This window comes from Staurois parvus, unplaced genomic scaffold (assembly GCF_062004578.1).
Source record: "Staurois parvus isolate SC_StPar_1 unplaced genomic scaffold, SC_StPar_1.0 ptg000389l, whole genome shotgun sequence".
Classification (NCBI taxonomy): Eukaryota; Metazoa; Chordata; class Amphibia; order Anura; family Ranidae; genus Staurois; species Staurois parvus.
Genome location: NW_028318185.1, coordinates 3,499,147 through 3,515,178, shown reverse-complemented (window position 1 = coordinate 3,515,178; position 16,032 = coordinate 3,499,147). Strand labels below are relative to the sequence as shown.

The 16,032-nt window shown below is 43.6% G+C and overlaps 1 protein-coding gene and 1 pseudogene across 1 annotated transcript in view; one reads left to right on the top strand and one right to left on the bottom strand.

The window, feature by feature from the left end:
* The window catches only part of TG (thyroglobulin), a 439,344-nt gene that overhangs the window by 213,816 nt on the left and 209,496 nt on the right, over nt 1-16,032 (bottom strand). The window contains exons 34-35 of the mRNA XM_089685945.1: nt 4,474-4,617; nt 3,436-3,501 (exon numbers count right to left, since the gene is read on the bottom strand). Coding sequence (XP_089542071.1) covers nt 3,436-3,501; nt 4,474-4,617 — 210 coding nt within the window. The remainder of the gene's footprint in view (nt 1-3,435; nt 3,502-4,473; nt 4,618-16,032) is intronic.
* LOC149455728 (U2 spliceosomal RNA) lies at nt 2,212-2,327 on the top strand (annotated as a pseudogene).

Genomic DNA, 16,032 nt, shown 5'->3' with positions numbered 1-16,032 from the left:
TCAGGAATCAGCAAGGAATATTCTAATCTTAGGACGTATTATTTTACAGAAATAAGTTGATGCTTGGAATAGACTTCCAGGAGAGGTAGTGAGTCAGTCAAAAGTAAATGGATTCATGCATGTTGAATACAAACATAGAAAAATGAAAGAAAAAAAAATACAAAAAAAGAAAAGAAATAATAATAAAAATAAACAACATTAAAAAAGGGGCAGAGTTAATAAGCCACTTGTTTTTTTTTCTGCCATCACCCTTGTATGTTTTTTGCTTACAGTTGAGAGAGCAATGTGAGCAGATTGATGACCTTATCAGTCTGCTGCTGCTCTATCACTGTCCAATCACAGACTGGGTGGCCACATGATGTAAATGGAGTAGACAAAAGTGAGAATGTTAACCGGGATCTGCTCATTCTCAGGACTAGATGGACAGAAGCAGGGGCAGACTGACCATTTGGAAACTCTGGCACGGCCCTAGGGCCCGGGGTCAGTAGGGGGCCCCATGAGATGCCCCTGGTACCTTTTTCATAGGTTTTTTAGAGTTTGGGCAAGGACACAGGGGCCCCATGATCCCCTATTGCCCGGGGGCCCCATGAGTTGTCAGTCCGCCCCTGGACAGAAATATAAATCATTGAGCAGGTAAAACAGCTCTTAAGCCCCTTTCATATGAGGCGGACCAGCCAGTGGATCTATTTACTCAGTGGGGGATCTCTCCGATGATCCCCACTGAGCAAGAGGATGATAAGTCTGCGCCCACTCTGCTGCTGCAAAGGGGACACAGACAGCCCTTTTTCCTATGGGGCGGTCGGATGGAAACGAACCGCCTGTCCGTTTCCACCTGACTGTCATCCGACCCGCGGACGGATGGGGAATGGATCATCATCCATCTGTTTTTGGTGTACAGGATCGGATGTCGGAGGGTGTCAGAGGACACTTGTCCGCTGACACCCGCCAGTCCATAGAGGTCTATGGATGGTCCAATTGGGTCTGCCTGAAAAACTGACAGACGGACCCGATCGGATATCAGTGTGAAAGGGGACTTATACATGTATTTCAGTTATTTCTTAACTGTTTGCCTGGAACTGAGCTTTGCCTTTTACATTTTAAAATTGCTAGAAGTGCTCCCATTACTGTTTTAAAGAGCCTGTGAGCAGTAAACTCTGCACACTCTGTAAAAGTTTACAACTTCGAAGAGCAGATTTGAACATGATTTGTACCCATATTTAAAAGTTGCAGTTATTACAAGGTTTTGCTTTTTTGTTATGATTACTTTTATCTCTCTGCTCTGGAATGGCCCTCAATGTGTTTTTAACCAAACTGTCATGTTTAAGAGCTCAAAGACCGACCAACCATGCCTTGAACACGTCCATCTCCCCGTCATGTGTTTTATACATCTCCCACTCACCTTCTTACTATGCACTTTGTGGCTATGAGTGTATGTCTGACTATTTGGTAACAGGCTCTTCAGACCGTGGTGTGAGTGATATATGATACTGTTAGACATGGAGTTCTTCCAAAACAAAATTCCTTATGATCCTCCTAAGGGTAGAGGATGTCGAATATGGATAACCTTTGAAAAAGCTAGCTTGACTGTTGAAACATGAGGTCCATCTGCTTGGGAAAGGGGTAGTCGCTAGTGGACATGGGAATAGGTACTACTGCTAAAGAAAAGCTTGTACCAGCGCTTAGTGCCTTTTCACATATATGCAGATTGGATGCGGTTTGAACCACATACAATCCACATGACATGTAAAAAAACATTGCTTGCTATGGTGTCTGTTCACTGGGCTGTCTTAATGAGTGGGTATCCCTTGGGCACTGCCCAGGGGCCCCAGGTGCATGGGGGCACCATGATAATTTTGCATTACATCATACTTGCCTACTGTCCCAGATTTGCCAAGACAGTCATGTTATATCCAGTTATATTCTATGTATCCAAGAAATAACCCAGGCCTTTTTTAAAGCAATCCATGAGCTGGCCAGAACCAACTCTTGAGGGAGTCTATTCCACATTTTCTCATGCTTGAACTATCTTGCTTTGCAAAATGAGTCTATCTCATATATTAGTTTCACCTTTTAAGTCACCGCTCTCTGCTCTGCCTCTCCAACGCTCACTGGAGTGCCAGGTTGTGGAGGGGGAGGGAACGGCTAGCTCAGGCTCTCAGCAGCACTCTGGAAGGCTGAGCCAGATGCTAGTCAGGCATCTTGGTGAATCTCATCGCTTCTCGGCCTTTTGGCTAAGATCAAGTGTAGTATCTGTTCTTATCAGTGTCCAGTGGGGGTGCTCCCGGCCATTCTAGCTTTGCGGGGATGGCTGTTGTATAGTACCCTCACTGGTATGATGGGGGTCCGGAAGGCTAGTACCGGAGGGACAGAAACCGGGGAGCGCCATGAGTCATTCTGGGGCCCTGGGAGTAATTCCTCCGAGAAGACTGGAAAGACCCAGTACCTCCTGATTTGGACGGATCTACCTTGGTCTGGCCAGGGGCTGAGGAGGCAGAAAGTCCGCAAACTCAGTGCCCCCTGAGTAGATGCTCTCAGGGGTGCCACTAGTAACACCTGGGTGTGGGACCCCACGGTGTGAAGATGGCACATGGTCACTGTTTTTACACTCTTTTTGCACAGCGCCCTAAGGACCAGGCCTTTTGGCTAGGACCAGGGCAATTTTTGCTACGGGCCTCAGGGCCTGGTCTGTGCACAATTTGGCACGGTACCACTTTTTTATTTTCTATTTATTTAATTTATTTACACCTCCCACGTTTGACACTTTTTCTTTCGCTTATGTGTGTGTTTTCACGGATGGAGGGTGTGGGTCCTCGGGCCTACCCTGAAGTCTAGGGGGAGGATGTGTGGCCTTTTGGTTCCTTCCTCCCCTGATCCCTAGGGGGCTTTTCTTCGGGAGAGCCCCCTGACCAAGTACTGTGTGTCTGGCTTCGGCTGGACACAAGGAACGGTGGTCCACCAGGCCTTTTGGCCAGGAGGACCAATTGGGAACCTTGTCCCCGTCAGGAGCTTCGTGCCCCGGGGGATCAGGGTAAGTGGTCCAAGCCCCTTTAGGGGTAGGACACAGCACACCCCTAAGTGCACTTTTTCGTGTGGTGTTTTGCACTTGCACTTTTTTTGTGATACACTTACGGGTTTTTCGTTTATAGTTGCACGTTTGCGGACTTAAAAAAAAAAAAAAAAATTAGTTTCACCTTTTAAGTTGCATTACTGAAATAAATGAACTTTTGCACGATATTCTAATTTTTCGAGTTTCACCTGTATACCTACTACATAAACCCCTTCAACCTTTTTTTATAATTGGCTTTAACCTACACATACAGCAAAAATAAAAGGGATAGAGAATGACTCCTAGAATAAAACATTTTGTGAACTGAAAATAAAATGATTGTTTAGTGAACTGGACTTAAATGCTCTCTAAATTCCCATTGTGTTTACCTGGATCTGTGTTCTTGAGAACATCAGCTTTTGGGCATAGACCTGGCGGAACCAACCCCTCGTCATCTGCAGAGAAAAATATGAAAAACCTATTCATAAGGAAGAATCAGTCTGGTAAGCTGGTATTACTGGAGCTGGAATATACTATTTTATTCTGTATTTGGAGGGGATGGATTTTACTGTATTGCTTCATTTAATTTAGTGTTCTTTGTATGTATTTTATTATTATTATTATTATTATTATTATTTTGTGTGTTTTTGATCCTTATTCTTGCAATGATCTACATTTTTTAGTTTGTTTTTTTAACTGGCTGTTTTTTATTTTCAGTAAAAGAAAATACAAATAATAATAATAACAATGCCTCATGCACCCTGGGCATCAAAAACACCACTTTTGGGGACGTTTGGCTTTTTTTTTTCTACCTCTAAATGCTCCTCTATGTTAGTCTATTCATCCTAGCATACATAGGCATCTACATGCATTTTTGAGGCAGGTGCATTTTTTTAAAAAAATGCATGTATAGGAGAGGAGAGTTTAACACCCAACGCTCCTAAACACATCTAAATGGATGCATTTAGTGCATGAGAGTTTATTTCAATGGCTAAAATAAATTAATATTCTGGCCAATTAAGTAATTGAACGCCAAAATGCTGGACTTTTGTACAATTAACTTATCAGTGTTTTCTCAAATGATCAGTGCTGACAGTTTCCCCACTGGCAGAACTGGATAGTGCTGTGGGAGGGATTCCCCCATCTGCCTCAAATTGTGTGGATGGGGCAAACAGATAATGTTTTTTATTCAACCCACTGGTTGAATGAATGAAAAATAATTTAATAATCATGGCTTCGCCAGATGTCGATGGTCCTAGCGCTACGCAGACACCATCACATGGGAGGTCAATCAGCCACATCCCAAGGAACCCCCCGCTACCTCTGGAGGAACCCTACTTGAGAATGGCTAATATACATAGAACACAAAGTACTCGGTCTGAAGTGAAAACTCAGCCTCAACAGACAGAAGCTGATACAGGTTATACCTGGCTTTTGGTACCAGCCAAATGGAGACGTCTTCATCCCTTCATCAGGAGAACTGCAATTGGTAACGCCCAGCGAGCTTTGTGTGTCTCCAGGACAAGACTGTACACCTAAATTGGCCAATGTTAAGCAAATCCTCTCCAGCCCTGGAAAAAAAAAAGGACAGAAATTGCAATCGCCCAATAAACTGTTACTTATTACATTTTTGTTTCATTGCTACATTATGAAGGAATAGCATTTTTCAAAATTTTATCTTGCTGATATAAATCAGCGATTTCATTAATCAGTACAGTTACAAAGTTTCTCAGGCTGAAAACAGGCACTTTTATGCCCTATTCATACCTGAGCAATGCTGCAATTGCGCATTTGTTTTGTGGCGCATTTTAGAGTGGCACCATTCATTTTGAATGGGCCTCCCTCCACTTTAAAAACAGAGGAGAGAAGCTCAAGTATTTGGCACTGATCCAGGCGCATTTTTTAACCCCCTATTTCTTGCGATTTTTGTGCGTTTTGTCACACGACAATCACGGCAAAATTGCACTGTGTTTAGGGTGCTATTAGGAATGAATAGCACTTAAGCAGGCGCCACGCGTTTCACTACAATTTTACTGGCGGTTACAAATCAAATTCTTAAAATGATTCAGATCATCAAACAAATTTTCATATTACACAAAGATAACTCGAGTAAATATAAAATGCAGTTTTTAAATGATAATTTAATTTATTAGGGAAAAAACTTTCCAAACCTGCCTGGCCTTATGTGAAAAATGTAACCACTTGCCACACTCAGGCTTGATTACTGCCAGACCTGTTGAATCAAGAAATCACTTAAATAGAAGCTGTCTGACAAAGCGAAGCACTCTAAAAGATTTAAAAAAGCAACACATCATCCTCATCCAAAGAAATTCAAGAACAGAGGAGAAACAAAGAAACTGATATACAGTATATATCAGTCTGGAAAGGGTTACAAAGCCTTAAGGCTTTGGGACTCCAACGAACCATGGTGAGAGACATTATCCACAAATGGAGAAAGCTTGGAACAGTAGTGAGACTTACCAGGAGTGGCCGGCCTACCAAAATTATTCCAGAGCACAACAACAACTCATCCAGGAGGTCATAAAAGAACCCAGAACAACATCTATAGAACTACAGGCCTCACTTGAAAGACTGGGCAAAAATAGCATCCATGGGAGAGTTCCAAGGCGAAAGCCACTGCTGACTAAGAAGAATTAAAAGGCTCTTCTCACATTTGCCAAAACAAATCTTGATTATCTCCAAGAATTTTGGGCAAATACTTTGTGGACTGATGAGACAAAAGCTGAAATTTTTGGAAGGTGTGTGTCTCGTTATATCTGGCGTAAAACTAACACAGCATTTCATAAAAAGAACATCGTACCAACAGTCACACATGATGGTGGTAGTGCGGTGGTCTGGGGCTTCTTTGCAGCTTCAGGACCTGGAAGACTTCCCATAATTGATGGCGCCATGAATTCTGCACTCTACCAGAAAATCCTGAAGGAAAATGTCCGGCAATCAGTTTGTGACCTCAAGCTCAAGTACACTTGGGTTATGCAGCAGAGCAATGATCCTCAACACACCAGCAAGTCCACCTCTGAATGGCTAAAAAAAACAAAATGGTTTTGGAGTGGCCTAGTCAAAGTCTTAGACTTAAATCCAATTGAGATGCTGTGGCGTGACCCTAAACAGGCCATTCATGCTTGAAAACCCTCCATTGCGGCTGAATTAAAACAATTCTGCAAAGAAGAGTGGGCCAACATTCCTCCACAGTGATGTGAAAGACTCATTGCCAGTTATCGCAAATGCTTGCCTGCAGTTGTTGCCACCAAGGGAGGCACAACCAGTTATTAGTCTTAGGGGACAATTACATTTTCACATAGAACCAGGCAGGTTTGGACAGCTTTTTTCCCTTAATAAATGAAATCACCATTTAAAAACTGCATTTTGTATTTACTCGAGTTATCTTTGTGTAATATGAAAATTGGATAATCTCGATCATGTAAGAGTGAGAAAAAAACAAGACAAAATGGAATTAGGGAGGGGGCAAAATACTTTTTCACAGCATTGTGTATATACACACACACACACACACACACATTTAATCGCTTTCCCGCCGCACTATAGCAGAAATACTGCTACAGGGCAGAAGGGCTGTGCACAATCACGTATATATATACGTGATTTCACATTTACAGTTAGGGGGCACACATCGCGTGTGGCCTCAACTGTCGATCACCGGGTCCCAGATGGTGATTCCCTGCCAGCATCTGGCGATCGCCGAGTATCACTGACAAGGGAGAGGTCTGTATGTAAACAATACAGATCTCTCCCTTGTCAGCTCCTGCACGCTGCTTTGTATTGTTCTGCATAGCACAGCAATACAAAGCAGTGTGCTTACACAGTAAAGCACACACACAACACACAGTTAACCCTTTGGTCACCCCAGATGTTAACCCCTTCCTGTCCAGTGTCATTAGTACAGAGTTAGTGCTTTTTATTAGCACTGATCACTGTATTGGTGTCACTGGAGTCAGTGCCCCCGTGTCAGAATGCCCAACGCAGTTCCGCTATAAGTGGCTGATCGCCGCCATTATTAGAAGAAAATAAACAAAAAAAATCCCAGTATCTATACCGCCATTTGTGGACGATAAAACTTTCACATATACCAATTAATTTACATGTATTGGGAATTTGTTTTAGCAAAGACATACATTTTGGCCTAAATTTATGATGAAATTTGATTTTTAACATTTTTCAACTGGACACGTTTTATAGCAAAAGGTAAAAAATAGTTTTTTTCTCAAAATTGTTTTTTCTTTCTTTGTTTATAGCACAAAAAATAAAAACCACAGAGGCAGTCAAATGCCACCGAAAGAAAGCTCCATTTGTGGGAAAAAAGGATGTACAGTTGTGTTCAAAATAATAGTAGTATGTTGAAAAAAGTGAATAAAGCGCAAAATCCTTCTAATAGCTTTTATTTCCATCCACACAAATGCATTGGGAACACGACACATTCTATTCCAAATCAAAACATAAAGAAAAGTATATCAAATTTGTGTTGTTCCTCTAAAACAAAATTGCAGAAAAGTGAATATTAGACTTCAAAAAAATAGCAGTATTTGTATTCTTCTTTACAAACTCAAACATTCACTATATAAACTGAGAAATGTTTGAAGATTTTGCTTTCCTTTGAATGACTTCATGAATATTTGGTTGTAGTCGCACTGTTTCTGAGACCTGCTGTACATCTGTGTTGCATGGAGTCACCCAACTTCTGGCCTCTGTGATCAGGTATTCCAGCCCAGGATGATTGGACGACATTCCACAGTTCTTCTCTATTTCTTGGTTTTGCCTCAGAAACTGCATTTTTGATGTCACCTCACAAGTTTTCTATTGGATTAAGATCCAGGGATTGGGCTGGCCACTCCATAACGTCCATCTTGTTGGTCTGGAACCAAGATGTTGCACGTTTACTGGTGTGTTTGGGGTCGTTGTCTTGTTGGAACACCCATTTCAAGGGCATTTCCTCTTCAGCATAAGGCAGCATGACCTCTTCAAGTATTCTGATGTATTCAAACTGATCCATGATCCCTGGTATGCGATAAATAGGCCCAACACCGTAGTATGAGAAACATCCCCATATCATGATGCTTGCACCACCATGCTTCACTGTCTTCACAGTGTACTGTGGCTTGAATTCAGTGTTTGGGGGTCGTCTGACAAACTGTCTCCGGCCACTAGACCCAAAAAGAACAATCTTACTTTCATCAGTCCACAAAATGTTGCGCCATTTCTCTTTAGGCCAGTCAATGTTCTCTTTGGCAAATTGTAACCTCTTCAGCACATGTCTTTTTTTCCAACAGTGGGACTTTGCGGGGGCTTCTTGGCTTCACATAGGCGTCTTCTAATTGTAACAGTCCTCACAGGGAACGTCACACCTTCTTTCATCTTCCTGGAGCTGATTGTTGGCTGAGTCCGCGCCATTTTGGCTATTCTTCTATCCATTCGAATGGTAGTTTTTCGCTTTCTTCCACGTATTTCAGGTTTTGGTTGCCATTTTAAAGCATTTGTGATCATTTTAGCTGAGCAGCCTATCATTTTCTGCACTTCTTTATATGTTTTCCCCTCTCCAATCAACTTTTTAATCAAGGTACGCTGTTCTTCTGAACAATGTCTGGAACGACCCATTTTCCTCAGAATTTCAGAGAGAAATGCACTGTAACCAGCATGTACAACGTTTGCTGCCTTCCTTCCTTAAATAAGGGCAATAATTCCACCTGTTTTTCAAAGAATGAATGACCTCACTAATAGAACTCCACACTGCTATTATTTTGAACATGCCCCTTTCAATGAGTGATTCAATTACACAGAATCAGCAGCATGCATGTCATGACTGTTGGGTCTGTTGGATTTCTATTACTCTACTACACCTGCTAGTAAATTATTTGCCATGTAGAAATATAATTTCTACCAAAAACAGTGATTGATCCGGTTAGTGATGTCTGACTGCTATTATTTTGAACATAACTGTAAGTTTCATTTGGGTGCAACGTTGCATGACTGCGCAATTGTCAGTTAAAGTAATGCAGCGCAGTATCGCAAAAAAACGGCCTGGTCAGGAATGGGGGTAAATCTTCTGGAGCTCAAGTGGTTAATCTAGCAGTCTTCTTGTTGGCCCAGTGATGTCATGGGCCCTTCCTCATCTTGTTCAACAGCAGTGGTGGGCAGTCCTTAGTCCTGCACTAAATGGAGCTAACATAACATGTCAGTGCAGTTGTACAGTCAGCCCAGGCTCAGGGGGCAGGTCCATGACAGCCTGGGCTCAGAGGAAGCATGATGCTGGCTGTCATTTAACCAGGAAGGCTGGCGCTGTTTATTACTGGAATGGAATTACTGCAGGGGACAGTTCCTGATTGAAGGTTAGAATTGCAACTAAAGCCACTTATTTTAATTTTAAAGAGCTACTTAATTTTAATTCTTTTTTTTTTGTTGGAGTTCTGTTTTAAACAGCCACCTCTGTCGTGTTTAGCGTTCTCGTAGGTAAGCTTGTCAAATGACAGTCTTTAATGTATTGTTTGCTTGTCTAAGCCCTGCGCTTTGGCAGCAGACTTGAGCATATTACAAATCTATCGTGTACTGATGGATTAGCAGCTAGAAACCAGATTGTTCAATGCTTTTCCGATGACTCAGTTAACACCCCGCAGCGGTGGAGATAGAAGTGCATTGTGCTGGATAGCACACCTGTTCTCCAACACCGCTCTCCCTATTAAACCTGAGACGGCTAGCTCCGAGCTAAGAAAACACAAAAGGTTCATTTTATTACATCAGAGGTTCATTCACACCAGGTCGCATTTGAACTCCAACTCACGGAAATACAGATCTTCAGAAAAAATATTGGCAGGAATTGTTAGTGTTAAAGTGTTACTAAACCCCGGACCCTGCATTTACTATATCTGGTCTCCCCGGACCCTGCATTTACTATATCTGGTCTCCCCGGACCCTGCATTTACTATATCTGGTCTCCCCGGACCCTGCATTCACTATATCTGCTCTCCCAGGACCCTGCATTCACTATACCTGGTCTCCCCAGACCCTACATTCACTATACCTGGTCTCCCCGGACCCTGCATTCACTATATCTGGTCTCCCCGGACCCTGCATTCACTATATCTGGTCTCCCCAGACCCTGCATTCACTATATCTGGTCTCCCCAGACCCTGCATTCACTATATCTGGTCTCCCCGGACCCTGCATTCACTATATCTGGTCTCCCCGGACCCTGCATTCACTATATCTTGTCTCCCCAGACCCTGCATTCACTATATCCGGTCTCCCCGGACCCTACATTCACTATATCCGGTCTCCCCGGATCCTACATTCACTATATCCAGTCTCCCCGTACCCCGCATTCACTATATCCGGTCTCCCCGGACCCTGCATTCACTATATCCAGTCTCCCCGGACCCTGCATTCACTATATCCAGTCTCCCCGGACCCTGCATTCACTATATCCAGTCTCCCCGGACCCTGCATTCACTATATCCAGTCTCCCCGGACCCTGCATTCACTATATCTGGTCTCCCCAGATAATGCATTTACTATGTCTGGTCTCCCCGGACCCTGCATTCACTATATCTGGTCTCCCCGAAAACCCTGCATTCACTATATCTGGTCTCCCCGGACCCTGCATTCACTATATCTGGTCTCCCCGGACCCTGCATTCACTATATCTGGTCTCCCCGGACCCTGCATTCACTATATCTGGTCTCCCCGGACCCTGCATTCACTATATCTGGTCTCCCCGGACCCTGCATTCACTATATCTGGTCTCCCCGGACCCTGCATTCACTATATCTGGTCTCCCCGGACCCTGCATTCACTATATCTGGTCTCCCCGGACCCTGCATTCACTATATCTGGTCTCCCCGGACCCTGCATTCACTATATCTGGTCTCCCCGGACCCTGCATTCACTATATCTGGTCTCCCCAGATAATGCATTTACTATGTCTGGTCTCCCCGGACCCTGCATTCACTATATCTGGTCTCCCCGGACCCTGCATTCACTATATCTGGTCTTCCCGGACCCTGCATTCACTATATCTGGTCTTCCCGGACCCTGCATTCACTATATCTGGTCTCCCCGGACCCTGCATTCACTATATCTGGTCTCCCCGGACCCTGCATTCACTATATCTGGTCTCCCCGGACCCTGCATTCACTATATCTGGTCTCCCCGGACCCTGCATTCACTATATCTGGTCTTCCCGGACCCTGCATTCACTATATCTGGTCTCCCCGGACCCTGCATTCACTATATCTGGTCTCCCCGGACCCTGCATTCACTATATCTGGTCTCCCCGGACCCTGCATTCACTATATCTGGTCTCCCCGGACCCTGCATTCACTATATCTGGTCTCCCCGGACCCTGCATTCACTATATCCGGTCTCCCCGGACCCTGCATTCACTATATCTGGTCTCCCCGGACCCTGCATTCACTATATCCGATCTCCCCAGACCCTGCATTCACTATATCTGATCTCCCCGGACCCTGCATTCACTGTATCTGGTCTCCCCGGACCCTGCATTCACTATATCTGGTCTCCCCGGACCCTGCATTCACTATATCTGGTCTCCCCGGACCCTGCATTCACTATATCTGGTCTCCCCGGACCCTGCATTCACTATATCCGGTCTCCCCGGACCCTGCATTCACTATATCCGGTCTCCCCGGACCCTGCATTCACTATATCTGGTCTCCCCGGACCCTGCATTCACTATATCCAATCTCCCCGGACCCTGCATTCACTATATCTGGTCTCCCCGGACCCTGCATTCACTATATCTGGTCTCCCCGGACCCTGAATTCACTATATCTGGTCTCCCCGGACCCTGAATTCACTATATCTGGTCTCCCCGGACCCTGAATTCACTATATCTGGTCTCCCACATGCGATTATTTTAGTAAATATAAACTGCTAAATACCTTTTCTCATCAGCAGTTAGAGCAGTCTTGTGACTTCTATTAATCCAGCAGAGCACTGCTTGAAGCTTGTAGGAGGAGTTTTCATTTTGCTCTAGGAGGATGCAGAACCCCTGACCTCTGTCTAGACAATGCTGATTGGCCCTCTGCTAATCACATGCACTCTCACAAGAAAAAAAAACAATCTTTCTAGCAAAAAACACAAAACTGAGCATGTGCAGAGTGTCTCCACACAATATGTCTTATTAGGAGATAAGAGGGGGGCACTGGAAGAAGGGAAGGATCAGAGAAGTCAGGATCAAACCGCATTTTTACACAATGCAGAGGATTACCCCCTTAGGTTCCACAGTGAGTATAACAAGCATGCTTTACTGCATATACAGACTGATTTTACTGTTGTGGGTTCAGTAACAATTGAAGGTGGCCATGCACGTATCATCATGATCATAAAATGAATGATTTAAGGGCAACCAAAATTATCAATTTGCATGAAAATCATAAACCAAAGATCCATTTATTGAGCTCTCAATCGAATTTTGATTTTAAATTTTGTCAATTGCTTCTGATCAATTGAACAGATATCTACGGTTTCAGGAGTGTCATCATCATTTTGCTTAAATTTATACATCAATTGGGCATACACCTAACAATCAGACCGATCGATCAAATCTATGAATTATCGAACAGACATATACTGTGACATTATTTGCTTGGTTCAAAAAAAAAACAGTGTATGGCCAGCAGGGGCGGACTGACAACTCATGGGGCCCCCGGGCAATAGGGGATAATGGGGCCCCTGTGTCCTTCCCCAAACTCAAAAAAGCCTATGAAAAAGGTACCAGGGGCATCTCATGGGGCCCCCTATTGACCCCGGGCCCTCGGGCAGTGCCCGAGTTTCCAAATGGTCAGTCCGCCCCTGATGGCCAGGCATCCTCCAATCTGCCGAAGACTGATGACTTCATCTCAGCCTAGGCTGAAGTTCAAGGGCGGCTTTGTGATACTTAAATGTGGAGTCCTTTTTACCTGGAAATGATGCTGTTCCTGTATATTGTAAAACAGCAGCTTTTTCATGCAGATTGGTAAAGTTACTGATAGGTCCACTTTAATAGTACCAGTATTCTGTGTTATTTTTTTCCCCTTTCTTGCATTTTTTTACCATTTTTTCCAAAAATTAAGAAACATACAATTCTATGGTCTGGCTATGCTTTCCCCGGGAATTAAAACACACTTTCAAAATATCCAGATATTAGGAAAAGGCATCCTCCGGTCTGATTCTAAGCTTCATCTTCTTTCCTTTTTTTCTTTCTCTTATTAACCCTTCGAGGAACAGCCAACCCACTTATAGCACCACTCTATGTTCTAGTTTTACACATTAATGCCCCGTACACACGATAAGAAAATCGTACGTAAAATTTCGCGGAACCGCCGATCGAGCGATTTTCTCTTCGTTGATGAGCAGGGTGTTTTAACCAATAACGATATTGTGAATGAAAAAATCCGGTTGAACAACAGTGAAAAATGTCGTTTCGCATACGAACGACCGATTGTCTATGCGGTGGTATGACGGTCGTACGAAAAAAAATCTATCAAGCGCTATCACGCATGAGCGGAAACAGAAGATGACCCGGATGTTTATGTCCAAGGAATCTTCGTAAACACGAACGAAAAATCCAAATGTTAAAAGTAAATCGGCCTAATGAGATAATGAAAGCAGAATTCTGCAGATTATATTTTATGTATCACTATTTATGTATATAGGTCATGGAATAAACTACATTATACTCATTGCTGGTAATCGTTGTGTATATTGCTCGTTCTGGCCGGAAGGGCGTGGCTACAAGGTCACACGCACACCGCATCACTTCCACTTGTACGGAAGACGTCAACACTACATATTGCCCGACCATTGATTTTTTTTTTATTTATTTTTTTTTAGATTGGTTAATGTGGGCCACGATTTCAACCAATGAATGAACGTCTCTCGGTCGTTGGATGACCGATTGGTCGATTTTATGATCGTGTATTCCCACCTTAAGACAGTTGGAGATTCAGGATGATGTAGTTGGAATATAAAAAAAAAAAAACGAAAACTTTCCTGATAATTTGCTTGCTCCAGACCGGATTGATCAACCACTGAACATTAAACTCATATGTCTTGGTACTTTCTCACAGATTAGGGTATGCTGGAAGGAGGAGGGGGAGAGAGAGAGAGAGAGAGAGAGAGAGAGAGAGAGAGAGAGAGAACACAGCCCTAAAACACCATTTTGTGGGTAATTTTCTGCGTTGGAGCAGGAGGTGGACAGATGACAGCATAGACCTAAAACAGGCCCAGTACAGATCCATCACAATCCCAGGACACATGCACAAATTCCATGATTAAGCCCTTCGTGGAGTAAAATGCGTTGGACTGGGAGGTGGGCAGGCAAGAGCACAGACCTAGGACAAATCCAGCACAGGCTCTATGATTATTATTATTATTACTATAATACAGGATTTATATAGCGCCAACAGTTTGCGCAGCGCTTTACAATAGACAGTACAATTACAATACATTTCAGTACAGAAGGAATAGGAGGGCCCTATACAATATAGATCAGCTCCTGCACACTGCTTTATATTGCTCTGCATAGCACAGCAATACAAAGCAGTGTGCTTACACAGTAAAACACACACAGCACACAGTTAACCCTTTGATTGTCCCAGATGTTAACCCCTTCCTGTCCAGTGTCATTAGTACAGAGTTAGTACTTTTTATTAGCACTGATCACTGTATTGGTGTCATTGGAGTCAGTGCCCCCCAGTGTCAGAATGCCCACCGCAGTCCCGCTATAAGTGGCTGATCGCCGCCATTATTAGTATAAAAAAAAAATAAACAAAAAAATCCCAGTATCTATACCGCCATTTGTAGACGATAAAACTTTCACATATACCAATTAATTTACACGTATTGGGAATTTTTTTTTAGCAAAGACATACATTTTGGCCAAAATTTTTGACGAAATTTGATTTTTAAAATTTTTCTACTGGACATGTTTTATAGCACAAGGTTAATTTTTTTCAAAATTGTTTGGTTTTTTTTTCTTTGTTTATAGCACAAAAAATTAAAACCACAGGAGGCGGTCAAATACCACCGAAAGAAAGCTGCATTTGTGGGAAAAAAAGGATGTAAGTTTCATTTGGGTGCAACGTTGCATGACCGCGTAATTGTCAATTAAAATAACGCAGCGCCGTATTGCAAAAAACGGCCTGGTCAGGAATGGGGGGTAATTCCTCTGGAGGGCAAGTGGGTAATCTAGCAGTCTTCTTGCAGATCCATCACAATCCCAGGACACATGCACAAATTCCATGATTAAGCCCTTCGTGGAGTAAAATGCGTTGGAGTGGGAGGTGGGCAGGCAAGAGCACAGACCTAGGACAAATCCAGCACAGACTCTATGATTATTATTATTACTATTATACAGGATTTATATAGCGCCAACAGTTTGCGCAGCGCTTTACAATAGACAGTACAATTACAACACATTTCAGTACAGAAGGAATAGGAGGGCCCGGCTCATGGAGCTTACAATCTATAGGAAGGGGGAGGTGATACAGAAGGTAATTGCTGCGGGGGATGATCTGGGGGAGGTGATTCAAGCACAGTTCTTAGGTGGAGGTGGGGTAGGCTTCCCTGAAGAAGTGAGTTTTCCTAAAGGCAGACAGGGTGGGGGCTGACTGGACATACTGTGGTAGGGAGTTACAGAGGATGGGAGAGGCTCTGGAAAAGTCCTGGAGGCGAGTGTGGGAGAAGCTGATGAGGGAGCTAGAGAAGAAGATATCTTGGGAGGAGCAGAGTGAGTGATTTGGGCGGTATTAAACCCTTTGTGAAGTGAAATGCATTGGAGTAGGAGGTGGGCAGATGAGGGCATAGACCTAAAACAGACCCAGCACATACAGTGTCTAGGACAAATACAGACCAGACTCAGCACAGACCTAGGACAGACCCAGGACAGAACCAGCACAGACCCAGCAGAGACCTAAGACAGACCTAGAACAGACACCTCACAAACCAAGGACACA